This window comes from Polypterus senegalus, chromosome 10, assembly GCF_016835505.1.
Source record: "Polypterus senegalus isolate Bchr_013 chromosome 10, ASM1683550v1, whole genome shotgun sequence".
Lineage (NCBI taxonomy): Eukaryota > Metazoa > Chordata > Cladistia > Polypteriformes > Polypteridae > Polypterus > Polypterus senegalus.
The window spans coordinates 39,013,354-39,040,165 of NC_053163.1; the positions used below are offsets into that span (position 1 = coordinate 39,013,354).

The window sequence follows — 26,812 nt, forward strand, 5'->3', positions numbered from 1 at the left end:
CTGCAGTCTATGGACACATAGATAAATGAATATATGTGCAAAGTCTATCCCAAGATTATCATGCATGATCTTTGCTTTTGGTGGCTTGCTATACAACACACGATTATACAGTGCATCCGGAAAGTATTCACAGTGCATCACTTTTACCACATTTTGTTATGTTACAGCCTTATTCCAAAATGGATTAAATTCATTTTTTCCTCAGAATTCTACACACAACACCCCATAATGACAACGTGAAAAAAGTTTACTTGAGATTTTTGCAAATTTATTAAAATTAAAAAAACTGAGAAAGCACATGTACATAAGTATTCACTGCCTTTGCCATGAAGCTCGAAATTAAGCTCAGGTGCATCCTGTTTCCCCTGATCAATTAAGCTACAGAAACATCTCAAGGATGGAGTCCACCTGTGGTACATAGAGTTGATCTGAGGAAGGTTACAGAAAAATTTCTGCTGCTTTGAAGGTCCCAATGAGCGCAGTAGCCTCCATCATCCGTAAGTGGAAGAAGTTCGAAACCACCAGGACTCTTCCTAGAGCTGGCCGGCCATCTAAACTGAGCGATCGGGGGAGAAGGGCCTTAGTCAGGGAGGTGACCAAGAACCTGATGGTCACTCTGTCAGAGCTCCAGAGGTCCTCTGTGGAGAGAGGAGAACCTTCCAGAAGGACAACCATCTCTGCAGCAATCCACCAATCAGGCGTGTATGGTAGAGTGGCCAGACGGAAGCCACTCCTTAGTAAAAGGCACATGGCAGCCTGCCTGGAGTTTGCCAAAAGGCACCTGAAGGACTCTCAGACCATGAGAAACAAAATTCTCTGCTCTGATAAGACAAAGATTGAACCCTTTGGTGTGAATGCCAGGTGTCAAGTTTGGAGGAAACCAGGCACCGCTCATCACCAGGCCAATACCATCCCTACAGTGAAGCATGGTGGTGACAGCATCATACTGTGGGGATGTTTTTCAGTGGCAGGAACTGGGAGACTAGTCAGGATAAAGGGAAAGATGACTGCAGCAATGTACAGAGACATCCTGGATGGAAACCTGCTCCAGAGCGCTCTTGGCCTCAGACTGGGGCGACGGTTCATCTGTCAGCAGGACAACGACCCTAAGCACACAGCCAAGATATCAAAGGAGTAGCTTCAGGAAAACTCTGAATGATCTTGAGTGGCCCAGCCAGAGCCCAGACTTGAATCCGACTGAACATCTCTGGAGAGATCTTAAAATGGCTGTGCACCGACACTTCCCATCCAACCTGATGGAGTTTGAGAGGTGCTGCAAAGAGGAATGGGCGAAACTGGCCAAGGATAGGTGTGCCAAGCTTGTGGCATCATATTCAAAAAGACTTGAGGCTGTAATTGCTGCCAAAGGTGCATCGACAAAGTATTGAGCAAAGGCTGTGAACACTTATGTACATGTGATTTCTCAGTTTTTTTATTTTGAATAAATTTGAAAAAACCTCAAGTAAACGTTTTTCACATTGTCATTATGGAGTGTTGTGTGTAGAATTCTGAGGCAAAAAAATTAATTTAATCCATTTTGGAATAAGGCTGTAACATAACAAATTGTGGAAAAAGTGATGCGCTGTGAATACTTTCCGGATGCACTGTACACTCATGGATTCTACTCTAGTGTTACGAAAGTGATTGATGAATTAACATTTACTAAACCGATTATACACCTGAACAATTTAGGTTGCAAATTAATGTAAGCATGCTTTTGGAAAAGTTAGTTGATAGGGCAAAATGAATGTAGGGGACACAAAAAAAGTGTTGGACTCAAATTTATTCTAGATATTCTGCAATGATTACTTATTAAATATAGAGGAAACTTTGCTTCTAGGATAGTAAAGAAATTCTCAGAATGTTCAATACTCAGTACCATGTATGTAAATATCACAGATTATATATTTGTTCCCCATTTCTTTTACATTAACAAAATTTAAAATAATTAGTCACTACACACCTTAACAGCATCCTAAAAGTAAATGATCTAGTGCTCATATAAAGTAATTTAATTAAAATAATTGCTGTTTTATATTTAAAACTTACCATGAGGTGTTGAAAAGAGACTAAGCAGTATTATGTGCTTAGGTTGAACACCATGTTCTATTAGAACTTTTACTGCTTCAATAACTGTGTTACCAGTACCTGTTTTTTGGGGGGGGAAGAGAGAAAAATATATATTTTTGTTCTTTCCTAAAAATACACTGTTATTTTTATAATCATTATGATGGTAATTACAGTCAAAATAATTACAAATATATATAAAACTACTACAGGAAATAAGAGCATTAACATACTTTACCTTAAAACGTGGAATAATCTAAGTCATGCTGAAAACCCAGTATTTCACAAGAAACTGTGATTTGTGCCTTTTTCCCCCACTCCTAACAATCTCAAAAATGATTTGATTAAAATTTGCCAACTTTTTTTTTTTTTTTAATCTGTTGACATCTGTAAATAATAATTCAGGAGTATAGAGTGTGCTATTTTATGGCACCGTTTTTTTTTTCTGCTCAGCACAGACAGTCGAATGTTGTCAGTATAACAGCGCCACTCACCAATAGCATGCATGGATGGACAAGTGAGGAAGAGTTTTGAAAAGGGAAAAGAAACAGGATGACAAGGTTCTCTGAAGCTGAAGTAAGATGTGGTTACACACTCAAGGTGCGCTGTACATCTTTAGTCAAGCTGCCAAGGAAGGATAGAGTGAGAAATACAGGAGGATTTGGATTCCCTAAGAGAATAAGCCATGACTGATGGCTCTAGTGCAGGTCAAAAGAGAGTGGATGGACATTGTATACAGTGCATACGCTTAACAATAAGGGAGACACAGCCTCCCCCCAATTTATTATACCCTAAATTGTCATGTGAAATATTCTGATCCCGCAAACTAACAAATCCTCAGAGCACTTTCACAAGGGAAACATCAGCATCAAACCTCCCACAAATTGGATATGAAAATGGAGGCACCGACATGGACTACACATATACTGTAGGTCACATTATTATTTATTTGCTTATAAAGATGCAGTTTGGGACTTAATTCATTCCTCACAGTACATAAACCAAATACTGAAACACAAACACTATGTACTGAAGTTACTTCTTTGTATTTCTTTTACTAGTTTGTAAGTTGTTAGTTATTTCTATAAAATGCTTCATAACATCTGTGAATTATTACTGCCTTTGGAATCCAATGGAACAATTATGTATATTCCTTGCAGAATAAACTGGATTAGCTGAGAGTATCTGTGTGATACCTCCACAAGAACCATGAAAGCTGTCTGATGTGCTTTACTGAGACCTGGTTTAAGAATACCAACTCAGATACAGCTGTAGAAGTAGACAGAAACCCAGCTTCTGGTAAGCAGTCAGGCAGTGGGGTCTGCCTTTACAAAAGACAGTACAAGAACATCACTGTAAAAGAGCACCTCTGCACACTGAATATTTAACTACTCACCATCAAACTTCACCCATACTATCAACCATGAGAGTTCAATCAATTATTTGTAAAAGTACTATACATACTGCCGCATGTTGATGTGCTACAGCTGAAACTATTCTTGAAACTGTAGAGAAACTAGAAACCAAATCACCTGGGGACTCATGTATAAACGGTGCATACGCACAGAAATGTTGCGTAAGAACGTTTCCACGTTCAAATCACAATGTATAAAACCTAAACTTGGTGTAAAGTTCCACGGTAGTGCTACTGTTCCTGTGTGGTTACCCTTTCTTAGATGCACATTCCTGACGCGGCTTTATAAAATACACGGAAACTAACTGCATATTGTTTATTAGTGTAAAGCATCTGATTGTAATTAACCTGTAACAATATATTGGTTCAGGGAATAGCCATAGTATTCCAAATACCATAACTGCTTTAGCATTGTTACTCTCACTGCACCTTTTTCTGCTTTCAGCTGCTCCTGTTAGGGGTTGACACAGTGGATCATCTTTTTCCATATTTCTCTCACTGCACCACTCGGAGTATTTATATCACTGTATCTGAGTGGTGAATCACAGCAGCAGCTGATCGGAAAGAGAATTATCAGGGTACAGCATCAAGCACACGCTGCCTCAGCCACGGCAAAACGCTTCACTGTCTTTCCTGTACAGACCTCGCGGTTCAGAAACAGTTTCATCCCAAGAACTTTAAACACAGTCAATCAGTCCATCAAGTGCTCCTTGTAGAACTGTTTGTACTTATAAGTACAATCACCTCACTGTAAACTTGCACTTCAGTTATAATATTGCACAACCTACGCCACTTTATAAAGCGCGTATTTACATATGATGACAGTATTATTTTTAAGATGAAACGCAGCAAAATATGTTTATTATATTATACAGATAAAACTAACTTCATTTAAATAGTCAATATTGTTAATAATTAAACGTGAGGATACGGTGCCGCAGCGCTAGCTAGTTCACAGATTGATCCTGTTTGATTGCTGTATGCTGGAAGGATAGATGGATAGAATAATTAAACACGAACTACGAAGATATTTCAATGTTCCTTAAAAGTTTTGAAGAATCATCGCTGTAAGCTTACAGATGGCTTAACGTCCATTACAGAGCTGATTGTGTGGCGGTTGGGTATTTGGAAAAAGAAAAGTAAGGACAGGAATTGGGGGTTAGTACGTTTGAAAGAGACATGTTTAATAATTATCAAGAAAAAGATATAACTTATACATCTCAGTATTTTAAATTATTCAGACAGCTGTAATATCACAAATGTAATGGATTCTGTGTCCTGTCGGGGGAAGAGAAAGCTGGTTTAAGAACCACGTAGTGACTCACACACAGAGCACAAAGAAGATCAAATACAAATCAAAGCATTTAACATGTTACTTTAGTTACGATGGGATTTGAGAAACTACAGTAGTAAATTAAATCGATTTTAAGATTAAGTTTATGATGTTCTACTTTACTGACAAAATAAACTACTAAAGTGGACATTTCGAGATTAAAGTTGACATTTGCTGCTTTTTTCCCCCACTGTGTGCCTATTTTTTTTTTTTCTCTGTACCCTAATAAGCTTTCATACGACACTCAGACATTGGGCTACGACTTGCCTTTTCACGGCGACTTGGATATGTGACAACTTCTTTTTTTATTTCGGGTACTGTGCGACTTTGTGGACTTGAGCTTTCGAGTTTCTCTGATATTCTGTCACTCGATCAACTTCCTTCTGTTGATTATACCACTGCTTAAACCAACAAATAGTAAGTTTTTCCTTGCTTCCACTTGGTATTCGCTGAAATTCTTATATTTTCCCTTGTGCTTTTCCCATTCTCTTTTCACAGAAGGCTGAGCTTAACGACTATTTATATTGATTTGCATATTCATACAGGCTTAATTCTGGGAGGAGTTGGGGTGGGACAGAAGGCACATGCACGAGCGTTACTTTTCACGCTGACCAGGATTTATGTAGCAGAAGAACGTGGAAGTTGGAGTACGCACAGATTCCTGCATCTAGATTTTTCTGTGCGTAAGCACATTTCGGCTTTTGTGCTTACGTCATGTTATAGTGCGCATGGCGTTATGCATGAGGCCCCTGGTCCTATTAAACTTGTGATGGGAGATTTTAATTTATGTAAGCTGTAATCAGTGTTACCACATTACCATAAGTACGTGAATATTAATAATGGTGGAGACAAAACACCAGAGAAGTGTTATGGAAATGTCCTTTGGGCCTACATATTGCATCACACAGCAGCCCTGTGTACGTCTGACCCCAATGTTATTCATCTACTACAGAAGTACAAACAGGAACTGAAACAAGAAAAGCCAGCCATACGATAAAAAAAAAACTGGCACAATGACAGTGTAGATGAACTGCAGGAATGCCAATCCTGTACTGACTGGAATGTGCTGACATCCTCACAGTCACTGAATGAGACTGCTTACACTGTAAGTTAATATATTCGGTGAGCCAATGATAATTAAGGAAAGAACAGTCAAGGTGTACCGAAACAGTAAGCCTTGGATCACTAAAGACTAAAGCATTACTATTGGAAAAACAACATGCTCATCAAGAAAATAACATAGAAGAAAAATTAATTTTACAGCAAAGGATTAACAGGTTAATTAAACAAAATAAAAATAGGTATGGGGGGAAAAAAAATCAAGGGGTAGTTTAATAACAATCCAAAGCAGGTTTGGAAAGGCCTAAAAACAATCACAGGACTGGGTTCTAAAAAGAGTGTAAACTTTCCAGTAGACAAAGACCACAAGCTTTTAGCAGAGGAACTTAATATATTTCTACCAGATTTGAAACAAATGATTTCAGTACACAAAATGCAGAAGGAAATGCTTTCTAAAAACACCAGGAAGAACTGCTGTGATGGAGGTCATTTTATCTGAAGTGTGGAAAGGCTTGTGGCAGGTTAAAACAAACAGGGCAGTGGGGCTAGACCCTGTATGAGGTCTGCTAATAAAGTCCTGCTTTAAGCAGGCAGCTCTCTCCGATTTTTCATTTGCTATTTAACTGGTCTCTGACCTGTGGTATTGTACCTAAGTTTGGAAACACTCAATCATTAACCCAGTTTCTAAGGTTTCCAGGCCAAGCTATATGAATGTCAAAAGACCAGTGGCACTCGCCTCTATTCCAATGAAATGCTTTGAAAATTTTTATGACAGAAACAAAGTTTTTTCAAGATAACAGCCAATTTCCTTACTGTGCAGAAAGAAGTGTGGAAGATGCTCTGCTTGTTACTTTGAATCAAATCTACACCTTTCTTGATAAGCCTGGTTCATCTGCCAGAGCACTATTTTTGGATTCTTCTTCAGCATTTAATACCATCCACCTCCCTATACTAACTGGGAAACTGAAAAGTACGAATATTAAGCAATTTATCACTTTTTGCAAAAGTGATTCATTCAAACACAAGAAGCCCCATCGGGGTGTGTCTTATCACCATTACTATTTACTATGTACACAACTCGCCTGTTTATAGCTATAAATCCACAAAGGGAGAAAATGAATCAGGTATCTTAAAATATAGTTTTTTATTCCTAAACTTTCAGCTCCTACCAGGAATCATCATCATCATCATCGGAACATGATCAGACTTGTAGGAATCTAAGGCAACATATAACAAATAAGGAGGGCAGTGTAGAAGTATTGATGAAGTGAGGTTCAGAGGGAGTTGGCCATAAAGACTTATTTATAAATGTGCATGTTCTTCTTTTCAAACATGCATATGCTAGGTTCATGTCCAAATGTCTGTTAATGGAACCTGTGAGAGAACAATGACCACTACTTCATTATCAAGTATGCTGATGACACCATGCTCATAGGATGCATATCTGTGGAGGATGAAAGCCACTGTGTATATTAAGTGGCCTGTACAGTACACTGGGGCAATGAGAACTATCTTGCTCTGAATGTCAAAAAGATCAAAGAAATTATATTTGACTTAAAGAGACAGAACTCTGTATGTTCACCCATTGTTGTTCTTGGAGAGGAGGTAGAAATAGTGACTGAATATAAATACTTAGAAAACTAACATAGATAGCAATATTAACTGGAGTACAACTGCAAAAAAAAAATCTAAATGCAATCAGCACTCGTTTCTCCTCTGTAAACTCAAACTATTTAAAATAGACAAGGACCTCATGTCTGTTATCACTTTCAGCTTCATTGCCTTTTTAGTAGTCTGACAAACAAAAATTTTTTTAGAATCTCCAGCAGATTACTATGCATGCAGCTAAGGTTATTGGGGTTGATACAGATGTTTTGGTAAGTCGGTGTCAGAGAACAATGCTAAAGAAACTGGAAATCATCTCAATTAACAGCAGACATTGATTACATGTAGAACCTAATTTCAATAAATCAAGACAGATAGTCAATTTGAAAAAACACACAAATAGCTCCAGAAATTCCTCTCTTTCTAGTACCATACAACTTTTTAATAAGGAATATCGAGGTTTGATATATATCCTGCAACCATTTTTGGGTAAATATAAACCTTAACTGGTCTTGTCTCCATTTGTTTGACTTATTTCTTCCTGTCTGTCTATCATTAGATGTTAATTTCATGAAGGCAAATTTCATGTTTTATTGTGTAAACATGAATGTTTTACTCATGGCTAATTGCATGTAGTATATTTAAGAATAAGGAGCGCCAGTGAACTAATAATATTAGCCCCCGGTTTAAAAAAAAATATATATATATATATATATATATATATATATATATATTAAAAAAAGCACTATAGTACTTCTCATACATTTGATCAACTGACAGCACTATAACTGGCACTCATTGTTTTATTAAGTTTCCAAGGCAAAACTGGGCAACACAGTTAGTCAGATTACACTTCAGTTATATACTGCAAATGGTAGAGCAGTGAACTTAATCATGGTACTGTATTTAGTAGCCTCTAAATGAAGCCAAAAACTAAATTTTTTTTTCTTCTACAAGAAAAAAAATAATGGTATTACGTGTAACAGAAACTTGTAATTACCAAAATATCAGCATACATGCAGTAGAAAAGGTATGCCTAGTGTCCACTGCTGTACTGATGCAAATTTAGTACTGTTTGTAATACAGTATGTTTTAAACAGTTATCAATGCACAGTATGATGTTGCAATCCTGTGGTGCTTCTTTACACACTTTTCTTAAATGTTTTTCTGCTGCTTGCACATGAGAAGATAGAATGTCAGTGTGTGACCTGCACAATTGTATTATTGCGGGCTACCACAATGCAAAGTTTAGTAACTTCCAAATTTTCCCATACACAAGCATTGACAGTTGCCGACATTGTGAACAGTGCTTAGGGGATGAACGTCTTGCTTATCCTTGTACTTGATCACAATTATGTTGGGTTTTTGTCATGCAGCTATTGTTGCACCATGGTGAAGTCTCAGGAGATCAAATTCACCAGGCATATCACAGTGGTTCGGTCATACAGTGCCTCACTTTCACTTTCCATTTCAAAGTCTAATGACCAATTCGCATTGTCTGCACTATTGCTTGATTCGAGCATTGGCTTAATTTCAGTTTGTTCAAAGCTGTCTTTCCGGATTTTTGCTTGCTGTTGTGTTTATCGTTGGAAGCTTGTCTCACTAATGAGTACTGATGAGTTACCACAGAGTTACCATAAAGTAGCAGAGCACATTAAAATCTTCATGATTTTATACAGCTTGATTTTATTTCATCCAGTTGACTGTTCCGAGAGTTATTCATTCTTGACACTATAAATAATATCATTACATGTAACCTCAAGCCTGACTCAGGTTTAACAATAACTGCATAGAATTCCAAGCCCAAGCTTGGGGTTAATACCAGGGAGATTTAACTGAAGAATACTTCCAAGTAAGAAACAAAGAAAATTGTCCTCCCTTAGCAGAACTGTATCTTTGCCTTATACAAGGCTATACTAATAAAAGGCAAAGCACTCACTGACCGACTCATTCTCCAACTTCCAGTGTAGGTAGAAAGGTGAAATTTGGCAGGCTCATTCCTTACAGCTTACTTACAAAAGTTAAGCAGGTTTCTGAATCCTACTTAAGTACATATATACGTCCATAGCCGGCAGCTCGGTCGCCGTGTGAGGCGGGGTTGCGCCCCCATTACCACTCCTCCCACGTAGTTGGCTGCCTGCCTATATTGTGTCCCACATACCCACGCCTCCCACGTAAATTGACTGCCTGCCCATATAAGGCCGTCAAAGCTGTGAGAAAACAGTAAAAAGGAGGCGTGTCAGACATTGTGCTACATTTTCTGATGCAGCTAGACGGAAATAACTTTGTGACGCTACCGCCAAATACTCGAGAAAAATCCACAAGTTAATAGAGACGCTGTCACTAAATACTCGCAGAAAAATCCACAAGTTAATAGACACGCTGCCGCTAAATACTCGCGGGCTAATACACAATTTCATAGAGACGCTGTCGCTAAATCCATCCATCCATTTTCCAACCCGCTGAATCCGAACACAGGGTCACGGGGGTCAGCTGGAGCCAATCCCAGCCAACACAGGGCACAAGGCAGGAACCAATCCTGGGCAGAGTGCCAACCCACCGCAGGACACACACAAACACACCCACACACCAAGCACACACTAGGGCCAATTTAGAATCGCCAATCCACCTAACCGGCATGTCTTTGGACTGTGGGAGGAAACTGTCGCTAAATACTCGCAGGCAATTCCACAAGTTCATAGACATGCTGCCGCTACATATTCACAGGCAAATCCACAAGTTAATACCGGGAATGCCTGTTAAACATCTTAGATTCACGAGTAGCGATTTGGGTGGTGAGATGTCTATCAAGGTGATCACCAACGATCAAAGAACTGTCACTTACCATTCGCAGGCAAATCCACAACTTAATACCAGGAATGCCTGTTAAACATGTTAGATTCACGAGTACTGATTTGGGTAGTGAACACTTCGATGAATGAAACCGGTTATCTTTACAACGGTTGACAAACACAGAATGTAACTTGAACACAACACATCCTCCAAATACGAACCTGATTGAATGAAATAATGATAATCAAATCCTTGATGACAGCAACACTCATAACAATCACAAAACAATTACATTGACAATCATGTTACGTTATTTTTAAAATGTTTCCTTTTCTTTTTCATAACTTCTTTAACACACTGCTTCTTCGCAGCAAAACACGGGTATTTTGCTAGTATAATATATAAACAACCCAAAAGGTTAAGTTTTTCTGAGAATGCAATTAACTTCAACTTTTTCTCTCACCTCCACTGTCAAATGGCCATAAACAAAGACATTATACTATAGTATACTTAGCTGTACATATTATATGATGTTTTACGGGTTTGTACTCTACTGTTGTAGTAGCATTAAATATGTAAATCTGTATACTGTACATGGTCTGAGGCCGAGCTTAAATGATGAGCTTCTGATGAGAATCACCATGGTACCCAATTTTAGAAACCACTTTGTTATTGTGTTCTAGCCTTCATTTTTTAAACTATGCTTGACAATTATTCATCTTATTTAGGATCAGCAATTTAGAGCCGTCATAAAAAAAAAAATAAATAAATAAGTAAAACAGCTAAAAAGGCACTGGAAAATATATCACTATATATAGAAAAGAAAAAACAAGCATAGGAAAAAAATGTTGGCAACCAACTTGTGCTCAGTCGCAGAGTAAGCTTTGATTATGGAAGTGTAACAGTGTCAACTGAATCATGTAGTGTAACCAGTAATGGATCATTTCCATAGTGGTACATAGTGCTGAAAAAAATATCACAGTGAAGTGGGCACCATCTAACTTGAACAATGTGTTGAGTGAAAAGTGGCAGAGCACAGTCTATGACTGTGATTTGCATTTTCTAAAAACATATACAAAATGCTAAAGAAAAAAAAAAAAAAAAAAGAGTACATCTATTGAACCGAACCACAGTTCCAATTATGGCAAGAGTAGATCACAAAGAAAGAATACAAATAAAGCAAAATCATGTTGTTTTAGATAGTGATATAAATGTCCATTCTGCATAAAGTTTTTTTATGAAACCATTTAAATCTGGCATAGATTTTTTTATGACATATATAATGCTTAGGTGGTTCTGAGAGGTAGTAAAATAAATAACATCTCTCAAATCTTTTCTTGAAACACATGAATTATACAATACAACCACTTGTTTAAATTAAAAAATGCAACAGTTTTTGAACAGTTTTACGAACTTGAAAATTAGATTTATTTTTTAAGTTTTCAAAACCACTTTCAAATGTAAATCATGAGATGCCAAAAGCAGCTAGAATATCCAGCATGAAAACTTTTTTGCAGCTAAAACACTACCATGAGGTTCGTTGTTTAGGTGTCAGACTACCATATGCACATCAATATAATCCATTCTGTCATACCTGGCTCTGAAATGGTTTGTCTCATATGCAAGGCAAGGTCTGTAATACATTTTCTCCAAACATTTAAAATGTTATTATTTTAATTTACAAATACATAGGGGTTACATTTTAGAAATTAAAAAAAAAAAATAAAACACAAATATAAGAGGTATGGTTTGTTACATAATTAATTGTTCTAACCACACAAAAGCGCTATTTGATTGCTTTTTCATATGGTGTAGTTGAGGCACCATCTTCATTTATTTTGAATAAATTTACTATATGATCTCTATTTTAGAATACTGACTACACCTGATTGAATTCCTAGACTGGGATTCCTTTTTGGTGGGGTCAAGTTCTTACATTTTTGTAGTTCTTCATGCAGAACACCTTTACTTTACAGTCCAAAGCATTCTGTCAGGTGAATAGGCAACGTTAAACTTTGTGAGGGTATGTGTGTAATAGTGCTCTTTGATGGAATGGCATCCAGTGTAGAAGGGAAATGGGGACCTTACCTTGCATCTGTGACTATGGCTGCTGATAGAATCGCCTGTTTAAAGTCAGTGCTGGATGAAGTATGCAAACAATTTACTTAAGTAAAAGTAGGGATGCTCCAATCAGTTTTTTTAGTCTTGGTTTATCCATATTCCAAATGTGTTTATTCAGCACAGGGTCATCGGGCACTTGGAGCCTATCCCAGCAACCACAGGGTTCAAGGCAACAATAATCACTGGTACGCATAACTTGCCATCACAGAGTGAACATGCCCACCACACACACGGGCCAATTTAGCTCCACCAATCCACCTAATTTCCAGGTCTTTGGACTGTGGGAGGAAACCAGAGAACCAGGAGGAAACCACAGGGACAAAGGAAGAGCATGCTAACTCCAAACACAGAGTGCCTACAGCACACTTGTTTCGTTATATCTTTGCAAAAAAGTGTTTTTTTTTTTTTTAATATTCCAGTAACCACTAGAATGACATCAAATCTCTCTTGGCTTCTCTCACACACGTACACACACATCCATGCACGAAAACGTCATTATCTGAAAGCACTATGTCTTCTGAACATTAGTTGTCATTTGAACATGGTGTTTTTTTTCCGATCTTGCCCAAACTTCAGCTGCCTCAGTAGAGGGATGAATGAGCAGGCTGCTTGATGAGGAGGTGTGAAGGAATTTAACTTTTTTCGTAGGCTTCAGGGATTCTAGTGTTAAAGAATGTGTGGCTTATCACACAATTGGACAAACCAGGCTAATTTTAGCACAGAATTATGTGCCAACCCATTGCTGACTTGTCTGCGACCCAAAGTTTAAGAAGCACTGTTCTGAACGAAAAAGCCAGATGGCACCACACATGCATTTTCAGCACTCCTGTAGAGCTCTACTGAATAAATTTCTTCATGCTTGTGAAAAGATTCCCATGATTCACTGAAAACAGTCCTTCAGAAATCATGAACCGTTCGTGTGACTGTAAAATGTAAAGCTTTGCCAGTAGAAAGTTAAGAAGTTAGCAGTAAAATGTAGTGGAGCAAAAGTCAAAAGTATCCACAGTTAAATCTACTTAAGTACAGATAAATAAAAAATGTACTTAAGCACAATAACAAAGTACACTTCATTACTTTCCACCCCTGCTGAAAGTGGACTGATATAAACACAGAACTTAAAGTATTCATACAGTATAATCACCAAAATGTTGCTTTCTAGTGTATACTTGGTTCCTTTTTTATACGGTAACTTGTATATACGTTAGATACCTGGCCACAGCTATTCCACTATTTCCTGAACACTTCAATGGAGGTTTGTGCTGCCAAACTGGTATTCTATTATTTACCCACAATGATTTTAAAACATTAGTTCAATAATGATATATACTACTGAATTCTTACAAATTATGTATTCTTACTTCTGAATATTAAACTGTTTATTAGCTGCATTCTCAGCAATGCAAGAGTTAGAATAGTGAACAGAATTCCATTAACTATTCAATATTATAGAAATGTAGTCTAATGGGATAGTATAAAGGGCATAAAAGTTAGTGCCAATTGACCACAATTCTAGAGACCAGAGTTCAATATCAGCTTGATCACAGTATGTGTGGATTTATTATAGGTTCGGGGGTGGGAAATAAATATAAACTTAATGTCTCTTACACTTTTAAATTGACCGTACAATATTTTCTGGCACTACTGACACAGTTTACACACACTGGCTACCTGCAGCTTTGAAATGGACATGGGGGAAAGAAATGGATGGATAACGTTTTATAGAAGGGAAGTGAAGAAAGGAATCTGTTAAGCCACCATGTTTCAAAGAACTGGTAGCAGCATCAAATGAACAAGTTAACACTAGTAACACATTATAATTATTGTTAAAACTTTCTATTTTTAATTAAATGATCATAAAAAAGTTATATTTTAGTAAATCATGCTTGTCTCCTGTAATTAGTAACTTTTATGACATAAGCCCAACTGGCAATACTTACTTAATATTGGGTACATTAATAAAACCTTCCTTCTAAAAATATCTGGAGGAAATTTGGCATAGTACACTTTGGCTTTTTGCGTCTCCTCATCACTCTGAATTAGGATTTTTCCAATTCGAATGGATCTACAGCAGTCCCTCAATCCTTGTTCCATTGCCTCACCTGGTAAAGAAAAACGTTATTGTGAGACAGTCAGTTTCTTACAGATTTGATGAAGAGTTGACAATATTATTTTGATCCACTTGTTTTAGGTTTTCACCAAATGCTAAAAAATATTAAAAGTAGAACACACTTTCCCAACTAACATGTTCAAATATATTTTGTTACAAGATATTTCTTTTAAATGATAGCAAAATCATACCTGTATTTTGTTACATTATACTTTTTTAAAGGTGTGTTTGCTTATTTGTTGCAAAATGTTTCTTTCAATTTTGTTTTTATTTGGTATTCCCATGTAGGAACTAGAAAGTCACTAGTTAAGATAGGTTAAAGTCTCTATAGCAATATGACCACCTCCCACCTGAAGTGATTTTAAAGCTTGCTTGGGATGGAGTTTAACATACTTCATGTTAAAGGGAGATTGGGAGCAGAATTTGGGGCAAAGGCTTACTAGTGAGACTAAGAGGCCTGGGGTACAACAGAGAGGGGATAGCTTTGAAATAGTCTACCTTATTATATTAGTTTAGCACCAACTTTGGTCACTTTTAAATTCCACCTGAAACCCTATCTTTTGGTCATGTATAGATGTGTGACTATGTACAGGTGCTGGTCATAAAATTAGAATATCATGACAAAGTTGATTTATTTCAGTACAGTAATCCATTCAAAAAGGGAAACTTGTATATTAGATTCATTCATTACACACAGACTGATGTATTTCAAATGTTTATTTCTTTTAATTTTGTTGATTATAACTGACAACTAATGAAAGTCCCAAATTCAGTATCTCGGAAAATTAGAATATTGTGAAAAGGTTCAATATTGAAGACACCTGGTGCCACACTCTAATCAGCTAATTAACTCAAAACACCTGCAAAAGTCTTTAAATGGTCTCTCATTCTAGTTCTGTAGGCTACACAATCATGGGGAAGACTGCTGACTTGACAGTTGTCCAAAAGATGACCATTGACACCTTGCACATGGAGGGCAAGACACAAAAGGTCATTGCTAAAGAGGCTGGCTGTTCACAGAGCTCTGTGTCCAAGCACATTAATAGAAAGGCGAAGGGATGTGCAAAGCAATAGGGATAACTGCACCCTGGAGAGGTGAAACAAAACCCATTCAAAACTGGGGGGAGATTCACAGAGTGGACTGCAGCTGGAGTCAGTGCTTCGAGAACCACCACGCACAGACGTATGCAAGACAAGTGTTTCAGCTGTCGCATTCCTTGTGTCAAGCCACTCTTGAACAAGAGACAGCGTCAGAAGCGTCTCACCTGGGCTAAAGACAAAAAGGACTGGACTGCTGCCGAGTGTTCCAAAGTTATGTTCTCTGATGAAAGTAAATTTTGCATTTCCTTTGGAAATCAAGGTCCCAGAGTCTGGAGGAAGAGAGGAGAGGCACAGAATCCACGTTGCTTAAGGTCCAGTGTAAAGTTTCCACAGTCAGTGATGGTTTGGGGTGCCATGTCATCTGCTGGTGTTGGTCCATTGTGTTTTCTGAGGTCCAAGGTCAACACAGCCATCTACCAGGAAGTTTTAGAGCACTTCATGCTTCCTGCTGCTGACGAACTTTATGGAGATGCAGATTTCATTTTCCAACAGGACCTGGCACCTGCACACAGTGCCCAAGCTACCAGTACCTGGTTTAAGGACCATGGTATCCCTGTTCTTGATTGGCCAGCAAACTCACCCGACTTTAACCCCATAGAAAATCTATGGGGTATTGTGAAGAAGAAGATGCAATATGCCAGACCCAACAATTCAGAAGAGCTGAAGGCCAAAATCAGAGCAACATGGGCTCTCATAACACCTGAGCAGTGCCACAGACTGATCGACTCCATGCCATGCCGCATTGCTGCAGTAATCCAGGCCAAAGTAGCCCCAACTAAATATTGAGTGCTGTACATGCTCATACTTTTTATGTTCATACCTTTCACTTGGCCAAATTTATAAAAATCCTTTTTTTAGCATTGGTCTTAATTGATATTCTAATTTTCCGAGATACTGAATTTGGGACTTTCATTAGTTGTCAGTTATAATCACCAAAATTAAAAGAAATAAACATTTGAAATACATAAGTCTGTGTGTAATGAATGAATCTAATATACAAGTTTCACTTTTTGAATGGAATTACTGAAATAAATCAACTTTGTCATGATATTCTAATTTTATGACCAGCACTTGTATATACTGTATGTATTTGATGCATTTATAGCAGTTGAACAGCCCTTTGGTCAACTTCTGTCTTTTTTAAATGAGCTCTATAAATAAAATTTGACTTTACTTAACTTGACAGAGAAAGTGCAAAAGAGAATGCTAGGTATTACTTGATTGGGATACAGTAGGCAACCCAATCAACCAAGAAAGGATTCAAGGCCCATTTGAGAGGGCCAGGAGAAGCGGTAATGTTTTGTTTAGTTTTTAAATTTATGTTTTTCATTATTTATCCTGGTTTTGAATAGCAAAATTGTCCATAAGAAAGAGTTGCTGCACAAAAGATTAACACAGTTTTTGGAGAGGCAATTTAAAAATATAAGCAGCAGTTTGTGCTTCTTTAAGTATTTCTGATAAAACGTGTATTAGACTCTTCGTGCAGCAAAGCAGATTACAGATAGTCCCCACCTAATGACCTACCTGCTTATCGACTGTGCGGACTTGCAAAAAGCACTCCAGCCAGATGATACTGTATGCTGTGCAAGAACTTTGGTCATGGAAACGGCAGCGCAGTGCAGCGCACCTCACCGTCAAACATCTCCTCTTACCTCACCCTTTCTCAGTCTCATTCCCACAGTCAGTCAGTATTTGCTGAGACACATGTGCATGTTCCGAGTCCCGCATGCCGTTTTTTTTCCCTGCCCTGTCAGTGTGCTGCCACACACCTGTCATGTGATCCGCCTCGCTGAATCAGTTGTGCTTTTCTGTCACAAGAGGTGCAGAGGTCCACCTGTGATTGCAATGAGGGGTTTTATAATCTGACTACATACAGTGTCTATTAGTAGGATTTGAACTCTTACACTGTAGCTTTAAAGTGCAAGCTCCAAAGCCTTAACCACTGTACCATATTGTGAAAAGTATTTGGTTAAATAGCATTTCTGATACATCCAATTAACTGAGGGCACTATAAATGAGGTCCTTTCGATTATGAAATTTCCCAGGAGAAGCTGGGTAATACTGATAGCATATGAATAAACTTCCTGTTTGTATTTGAGAATAGTTAACAATACAATTTCAATACTGTATTTAATTATGCAACATGTAACCTCTATGGCGGATGCTGATTAACCACAATAATTTTCCTGTTTAACAGTGTACTAATTGTTATTATGCTTTCGTAGGCGGTTTACTCAACTAATTAGTAATAAACCTTTAAAATTAATGAATGGAATAACCATTTTAAACAGGTAGGACAAAATGCCTTTTCCTTTTTTCCCTTTAGCATGACACATAAAACATTTACTTCAGCTCCAGGAATGCTTTGACTGGAATATAATATCAAACCTCCATCTGAGCAAAAACAGTAAGGTTCTCTGTGGGATTGCAACAGAGGGCTCCTTTTGTTTTCAAATACATAGACTAGCACTGCCAGATCTTAACACTAGCGTGGAGAGTTGCTTGCATACTGAAGTGACTTTAGCTGCAGGTGGAAGTCCCGTTTTACTTATGGTGCCAAGCAGAGTTGTGTTGCAGTGCAGCAATCTATTAGCCAGTGAAGGTACTGTGAAGAAGCTGTCTGTTGTTATGGTTCTGCCTTTGTCCAGGATAAGCTTTATGACCAGACTCGGAAAGTCTTTGCTGTGGGTTGTAACTCAAAACACAGTTCTCAACAAAATGATGCCAGATGTCCGGAATCTCAGTGGAAAGTTTGTAACTCTTCCGCTATAGAATCATCAAAGTGTTGGCTTTTACACACCATGGCAGTCCTTAACCCCTCTCTATTAGTTTATGTGGTTTTCTGTCTCATGGCTGAGTTGCTGTTGTCCCTAAACGCTTTCCAATAATTCCACTTACAGCTGACCGTGGAATATCTAGCAGGGATGAAATTTCACTGTCTTATTGCAAAGGTGGCATCCTATCACAGTACCACACTTGAAGTCACTGAGCTTTTCAGAACGACCCATTTTGTTTCACAAATGTTTGTAAATGGAGTGCATGGCTAGGTGCTTGATTGTATACACCTGTGGCAAGGGGTCTGAATGAAAGACCTGCATTCAGTAATTAAGAGGTGTATCCCAACACTTTTGTCCATATAGTGCACATACATACACACAAACACCTGCCTCCTCTCACTCAGTGTGTTAATAATTATAATTAACTTGCTAACAAGCTACTCTAGCAAGACAGGATCACTGTGCCAAACATCAGAGATTGTAACTATACAAGGTGTAACCAATGACAGGGGAAAGAGAAGGAAAGAAATACTAACCAGGCCTATCATCTTTCTATGTGCATTAATGAAAATCTCTTCATGGGCCATTAGTAGTCCAGGACAAAGCATTTCCTCCATCCAGGAGACAACAGGAACCAAAGAAAGAAGTACACTGGTGCTTTATATCTTGGTTTCTGAGACTAATATTGTTAGTAAATTTGTAGGAGAAAGTCAGGCAACATATTTGCATATGTATTTCTGTTTAAGGGTAGTACTGCAGCTGAAAATAATAACCAGTATGAAGGTTAAAATTTTGGCCATAAAAACGTCACAGACTACCTGTAAAGATAATCGGCACCAACTACCAAATTAAGCAGGCAATACGATTCTTGTAATCGCCTAAAAATGTACTCATGTTACCAGCTAAAAATGTTATAAAACTTATATAAAACAGAAGTTGTTTTTTTCGTACTTTTTCTTGTGCAATTCTTTAAGACAAAAATTAAGATGGGGAAATATGTAAAAAAAATAAAATAAAAAGAAAAATGCGTTCAATATACTGTAGTATATTCTTGTTAGATTTAAATAACTTTTGAATAAACAATTGAAATCCTTGTTACTAGTGGTCACTAAGACTTTTCTATTATCATGCCTTTCCCTGCGTCCATTGGAGGGGTTTACCGTCAGTGCTACCAAATCAGGTTATTCCTGCAGGCACTGGAACAAGACCCTATAATGTATGTGATATCATTAATCTGCCAAAGTTATCAATGTTTGCTTTCATTATAGGGGCATTGAGAAGTCCCCAGAGAGGAGATAAGAGACCAAAGATGCTAGATAGCAAATGGCAGATGGGTAACCAGGAAGTCACTCATTAACTTGTGATGCCTCATGTAGTCTACTATATAAAAAAAAAAAAAAAAGCTTGACAGACCTGTACTTTAGAGTATTTAATAAATTTATTCAAAACTGGAAGTGCACACTAATACCATGAACAGGAGTCAGTGTGAATGTGCCCTTACATTTTAAAACTAAAAATCAAAAAGGCACATAAAACGTGAACCTAAATTTTTGTTTTCTGCACTGTTTATTTTTCACAATAAAAGGTATTAAACTAAAAAAAAAATGCACAGAACATTTCAGAAAATGCAACTTACCACTTCTCATTATGCTTACACCACAGTTACCCTTCTCAAACTTCACTCCTTCATACTTGTGCCCTAAAGATAAAGAACACAGGATTAACATAAACCATTCATTTCAGTCAGGTATATACAATATTCCATGTATTGCTTTTGCTATGAATATCAACTAGGTGTTTTAAGTGTTTGGTTGGGCATGGGGGCATTGAAAGGGCAGTATCACTGAACATAAAGTACAGTTACTGGGATTAACCCTTTTTTCCTTTTCTTAGAACGTTTAATGACAATATAGAAACTTCATCTTGCATTTAGACATTGATTTATGTTTCAGCCAGCTCATTCTAATTCATATTGGAGAAATGTTGAAGCCTAACTCAACAGTATCAAAATGAACCAACTCTGCACATGTTCAAACTAATAACCACATATTTAGAATTAGCGGTCACCCATGGCTCCGCCCGCATAGTAATGAAACAGGACAGTGAGGAGGGCCCTGCCCGTCTCCCTACTCCTTACTTCATGTTTCCCCCTCCCCTCGGCCCACAGCCTCTGTCTCAGAAATATCACTTCTGTACGCAAACTATGATTCTTGGCACGATGAGAGAAGTTGCAAAATCAACCAGAATGTTCAAGCAAATTCTAGAAAAAAGCCTGATCTAAATCTGTTAAGTAGTTCTCTCGTTCACTAACTAAGCAGAGGTAAGGAACGCTCTGAGGCTGGCACGTGACTGAGGAGGGTCCTGCCCCCTTTCCCTCAGCCCGCTGCATGTCTCTCAGATTTGCGCAAATAAATCGGTACCGCAAGCGAACTATGATACATGCCACAATGACAGAAGTTGCAAAATCGACTGGAATGTTCAAGTAGATTATAGGAAAAGACCCGATCTAAATCTGTTAAGTAGTTCTCTCATGAAAAGCGAACAGACATGTGAACAGACAGGCAGACAGATGTTGAATTTTATATACAAGATATAGAGATGTAGAGGGATATTGGAGTACCTGGAGAAATCATATGTAAACTTCAGGATAAAATGCACACTCAATGCACATAACTAAAAAAGAATTCAAATCTACAGTAGTTTCAGCTGGAAACATCTAAACCAGTGGTTTTCAATGTTCAGTCCTCCAGGCCCCATGTAGCTGCAGGTTTTTGTTCCAAACAGTTTCTCATTCACTGGATTAATATATGCGGTGGCTCGTGGTGGATAACTTTTTGTTTTAGTGTTAAAAGTGTTACAATGGTTAAAGTCTAACAGCAAGAAAATTCATTCAAAAATGAAAACTAAAAATACTTTTAGTAAATTATTATTTTACTAGCTACTCACTTTGCTCACCATTTCAACTTTTCAAACCATCCTCTACTGGCTTCGCCACTTGAGGAAGTTTTTTTGCTTTCTCACAAGTGATCGTCTCACTTACGCTATCCCCTGCAAGGTGCTTCTCGTTCAACCACACTAGCAACAGTTTTTCCACCTCTTCCAGCACTTGAGGCCTCTGCTTGGTTAACATTGTAACTCCTTTTGCAAAATCAGCTGCTTTGTTAGGCCCTGTATACACAAACAAAAGAAAATGGAAAACGGAGAATGGGAAATCACTGGCGCTTACAAACGCACGTAGGGAAACTGGCCACCAGAGCGTGTGGTTGTGAGCAGATGCAAAATTTTCGCAGAGTTTTTGATCGCAACATGATTTGTACATGTTTGAAAATGTTTGTTACCAGAGGTCCTATTGTGTGTATATATATATATATATATGTGTATATATGTGTGTATATATATATATATACAGTGGTGTGAAAAACTATTTGCCCCCTTCCTGATTTCTTATTCTTTTGCATGTTTGTCACACAAAATGTTTCTGATCATCAAACACATTTAACCATTAGTCAAATATAACACAAGTAAACACAAAATGCAGTTTTTAAATGATGGTTTTTATTATTTAGGGAGAAAAAAAATCCAAACCTACATGCCCCTGTGTGAAAAAGTAATTGCCCCCTTGTTAAAAATCACCTAACTGTGGTGTATCACACCTGAGTTCAATTTCCGTAGCCACCCCAGGCCTGATTACTGCCACACCTGTTTCAATCAAGAAATCACTTAAATAGGAGCTGCCTGACACAGAGAAGTAGACCAAAAGCACCTCAAAAGCTAGACATCATGCCAAGATCCAAAGAAATTCAGGAACAAATGAGAACAGAAGTCATTGAGATCTATCAGTCTGGTAAAGGTTATAAAGCCATTTCTAAAGCTTTGGGACTCCAGCGAACCACAGTGAGAGCCATTATCCACAAATGGCAAAAACATGGAACAGTGGTGAACCTTCCCAGGAGTGGCTGGCAGACCAAAATTACCCTAAGAGCGCAGAGACGACTCATCCGAGAGGTCACAAAAGACCCCAGGACAACGTCTAAAGAACTGCAGGCCTCACTTGCCTCAATTAAGGTCAGTGTTCACGACTCCACCATAAGAAAAAGACTTGGCAAAAACGGCCTGCATGGCAGATTTCCAAGACGCAAACCACTGTTAAGCTAAAAGAACTTTAGGGCTCGTCTCAGTTTTGCTAAGAAACATCTTAATGATTGCCAAGACTTTTGGGAAAATACCTTGTGGACTGATGAGACAAAAGTTGAACTTTTTGGAAGGCAAATGTCCCGTTACATCTGGCGTAAAAGGAACACAGCATTTCAGAAAAGAACATCATACCAACAGTAAAATATGGTGGTGGTGGTGTGATGGTCTGGGGTTGTTTTGCTGCTTCAGGACCTGGAAGGCTTGCTGTGATAGATGGAACCATGAATTCTACTGTCTACCAAAAATCCTGAAGGAGAATGTCCGCCATCTGTTCGTCAACTCAAGCTGAAGCGATCTTGGGTGCTGCAACAGGACAATGACCCAAAACACACCAGCAAATCCACCTCTGAATGGCTGAAGAAAAACAAAATGAAGACTTTGGAGTGGCCTAGTCAAAGTCCTGACCTGAATCCAATTGAGATGCTATGGCATGACCTTAAAAAGGCGGATCATGCTAGAAAACCCTCAAATAAATCTGAATTACAACAATTCTGCAAAGATGAGTGGTAAAAATTCCTCCAGGCTGTAAAGACTCATTGCAAGTTATACATAAGCGCTTGATTGCAGTTATTGCTGCTAAGGGTGGCCCAACCAGTTATTAGGTTCAGGGGGCAAGTACTTTTTCACACAGGGCCATGTAGGTTTGGATTTTTTCTCCTAAATAATAAAACCATCATTTAAAACTGCATTTTGTGTTTACTTGTGTTATATTTGACTAATGGTTAAATGTGTTTGATGATCAGAAACATTTTGTGTGACAAACATGCAAAAGAATAAGAAATCAGGAAGGGGGCAAATAGTTTTTCACACCACTGTATATATATATATATATATATATATATATATATATATATATATATATATATATATATATGTGTATATATGTATATATATATATATATGTATATATGTATATATATATATATATGTGTATATATATATATATGTGTATATATACATATATGTGTATATATACACACATATACATATATATATACATACATACATACAGTGGTGTGAAAAACTATTTGCCCCCTTCCTAATTTCTTATTCTTTTGCATGTTTGTCAGACAAAATGTTTCTGATCATCAAACATATTTAACCATTAGTCAAATATAACACAAACACAAAATGCAGTTTTTAAATGATGGATTTTATTATTTAGGGAGAAAAAATAATCCAAACCTACATGGCCGTGTGTGAAAAAGTAATTGCCCCCTGAACCTAATAACTGGTTGGGCCACCCTTAGCAGCAATAACTGAATCAAGCGCTTGCAATAACTTGCAATGAGTCTTTTACAGCGCTCTGGAGGAATTTTGGCCCACTCATCTTTGCAGATTTGTTGTAATTCAGCTTTATTTGAGGGTTCTTTGTATGTATGTATGTATGTATGTATGTATGTATGTATGTTTACCGTAAAGAATGCTATGCAGACAAGATATTACACTTCACCAGCAACCACCCGATATCTCATAAACGGAGCTGTGTTAAAACTCTATTCAGAAGAGTCCACACCCACTGTAATACGAAGGAAACAAAAATGAAAGAGAGACGCTATCTCTTACACCTTTTCACTTCAAACGGATACTCGAAAACATTCATTAAACGAAGCCTACACAGAAGACGCCAAAAAACTCAACAAACAATTGACTCGAATCATAACCCCCACCCAACCTGGTACTCAGTCCCTTATCACCACAATGTGTCTGAAGGTGCTGCACGCATCCTGGCCAAGTCAGGTGTCAGAATAGCACACAAACCCATGAACAATCTGCGCACGGTCCTCTTTAATGCCAAAAACAAGAAATCGACAGCAGAAACACTAAACGCAGTATACAGCATTCCATGTAATTCGTACTCAGCGGTATACATAGGACAAACTTCAAAAAGAATCGCAACACGTATACAGGGACACATAGCGCCGTCAGAAGAAAGGACGCACTGTCATTGATCTATAAGCATACTAAATCAACAGGACATACATTTAATTGGGACACATACACACATACATACAGCGCATCCGAAAAGTATTCACAGCGCATCACTTTTTCCACATTTTGTTATGTTACAGCCTTATTCCAAAATGGATTTTCCTCAGAATTCTACACACAACACCCCATAATGACAATGTGAAAAACGTTTACTAGAGATTTATGCAGATTTATTAAAAATAAAAATATTGAGAAAGTACATAAGTACTCACAGCCTTTGCCATGAAGCTCAAAATTGAGCTCATGTGCATCCCGTTTCCCCTGATCATCCTTGAGATGTTTCTGCAGCTTAATTGGAGTCCACCTGTGGTAAATTCAGTTGATTGGACATGATTTGGAAGGCCACACACCTGTCTATATAAAGGTCCCACAGTTGACAGTTCATGAAGTCAAAGGAATTGTCTGTAGACCTCCGAGACAGGATTGTCTCGAGGCACAAATCTGGGGAAGGTTACAGAAAAAGTTCTGCTGCTTTGAAGGTCCCAATGAGCACAGTGGACTTCATCATCTGTAAGTGGAAGAAGTTCGAAATCACCAGGGGCCTCATGTATAACGCCGTGCGTAGAACTCGCACTAGAACATGGCGTAAGCACAAAAGCCGACGCACAGAAAAATCCAGATGCAGGAATCTGTGCGTACTCCAACTTCCACCTTCTTCCGCTACATCAATCCTGATCAGCGTGAAATCTAACGCTCGTGCACGCGCATTATGTAACGCCCCAAATCCTCCCAGAATTACACCTATTTGAATATGCAAATCAATATAAAATCGCCCTTAAGCGCAGCCTTCTGTGAAAAGACAATGGGAAAAGCACGGGGGGAAACATAAGAATTTCAGCGAATACCAAGTGGAGGCAAAGGAAAAACATACTATTTGTTCAAATAAGCCGTGGTATAATCAACAAAAGGAAGTTGATCGAGTGATATAGCGTGTTGGAGAAACATGAAAGCTCACATCCACAAAATCGCACAGTGCCGGAAATAAAAAAGAAGTCACATATCAAAGTCGCCGTGGAAAGCCGAGTTGTAAGCCCACTGTCTGAGTGTCATATGAAAGCTTATTAGGGTACAGAGAAAAAGCCACACGGTGGAGAAAAAGCACAAATGTCCACTTCAATCTCGACATTTCCACTTTAATCACGTAGTTTATTTTGTCATTAAAGTAGAACATCATAAAATTCATCTTAAAATTGTTTAATTAACCAGTTTCTAAAATCACATCGTAATTAAAGTAGCACGTTAAATGCTTTGTTTTGTATTTGATCTTCTATGTGCTCTATGTGTGTGAATCACTACTTGTTTCTTAAACCGGCTCTCTTCCTCCAACTGGACACAGAATCCATTACATTCGTGATATTACAGCTCTCTGAATATGTGATGTCATTTTCATGATGATAGGAGTTGAAGCACGTTATTAAACATGTTTCACTTCGATGAAATAATTTATTGCAGCAGTACTCAGGGGTGGCTCTAAGCTTGTGGTGGCACTGGGCAGAGGAAGAATCGGTGGCTGGCTCCTTCGCCCGCCAATGTCAGTAAAGTATCTTATGCACAGTGGATGGCCACGTATGTTGCAGACACTAGCCACCTCGTGCTCATGACACAAGCATTTAATTTCTGCCGAAATTTGTCGCTGCGTTTTTAGCTGTGTTGTTATTTTATCTTTCTGTTTTATATTCAATATATATTGGCGTAGCCGTCACTGCAGTCAGTGCTTTTCTTTCCCCAAGTAACCGATCGCCATACAATCAGCTCTGTAATAGACGTTAAGCCATCTGTAAGCTTAGCGCCGATTCTTCAAAACGTTTAAAGAACATTGAAATATCTTCGTAGTACATGTTTAATTATTCTATCCTTAAAGACACTCCCAGTGAAGAATATAGATTATTTAAATGAAGTTAAAGTTTTATCTGTATAATTTAACAAACATATTTTGCTGCATTTCACCTTAAAAATGATATCGTCATCATATGTAAATACGCGCTTTATAAAGTGGCTCAGGTTGTGCGATATTATAACTATAGTGCAAGTTTACAGTGGGGTGATTGTACTTATAAGTACAAACAGTTCTACAAGGAGCACTTGATTGGCTGCATTTAAAGTTCTTGGGATTAAACTGTTTTGAACCGCGAGGTCCGTACAGGAAAGGCTTTGAAACGTTTTGCGTGGCAGAGACAGCGTGTGCTTAATGCGTATACCGATAATTCTCTTTCCGATCAGCTGCTGCTGTGATTCACACTCAGATACAG

At 38.0% G+C, this 26,812-nt stretch overlaps 1 protein-coding gene across 1 annotated transcript in view; it reads right to left on the reverse strand.

Moving 5' to 3' along the window:
• The window catches only part of uprt (uracil phosphoribosyltransferase (FUR1) homolog (S. cerevisiae)), a 60,022-nt gene that overhangs the window by 1,825 nt on the left and 31,385 nt on the right, over positions 1 to 26,812 (reverse strand). Inside the window, exons 4-6 of the mRNA XM_039765748.1 lie at positions 20,014 to 20,076; positions 14,330 to 14,491; positions 2,050 to 2,148 (exon numbers count right to left, since the gene is read on the reverse strand). Of these exons, the coding sequence (XP_039621682.1) occupies positions 2,050 to 2,148; positions 14,330 to 14,491; positions 20,014 to 20,076 (324 nt within the window). The remainder of the gene's footprint in view (positions 1 to 2,049; positions 2,149 to 14,329; positions 14,492 to 20,013; positions 20,077 to 26,812) is intronic.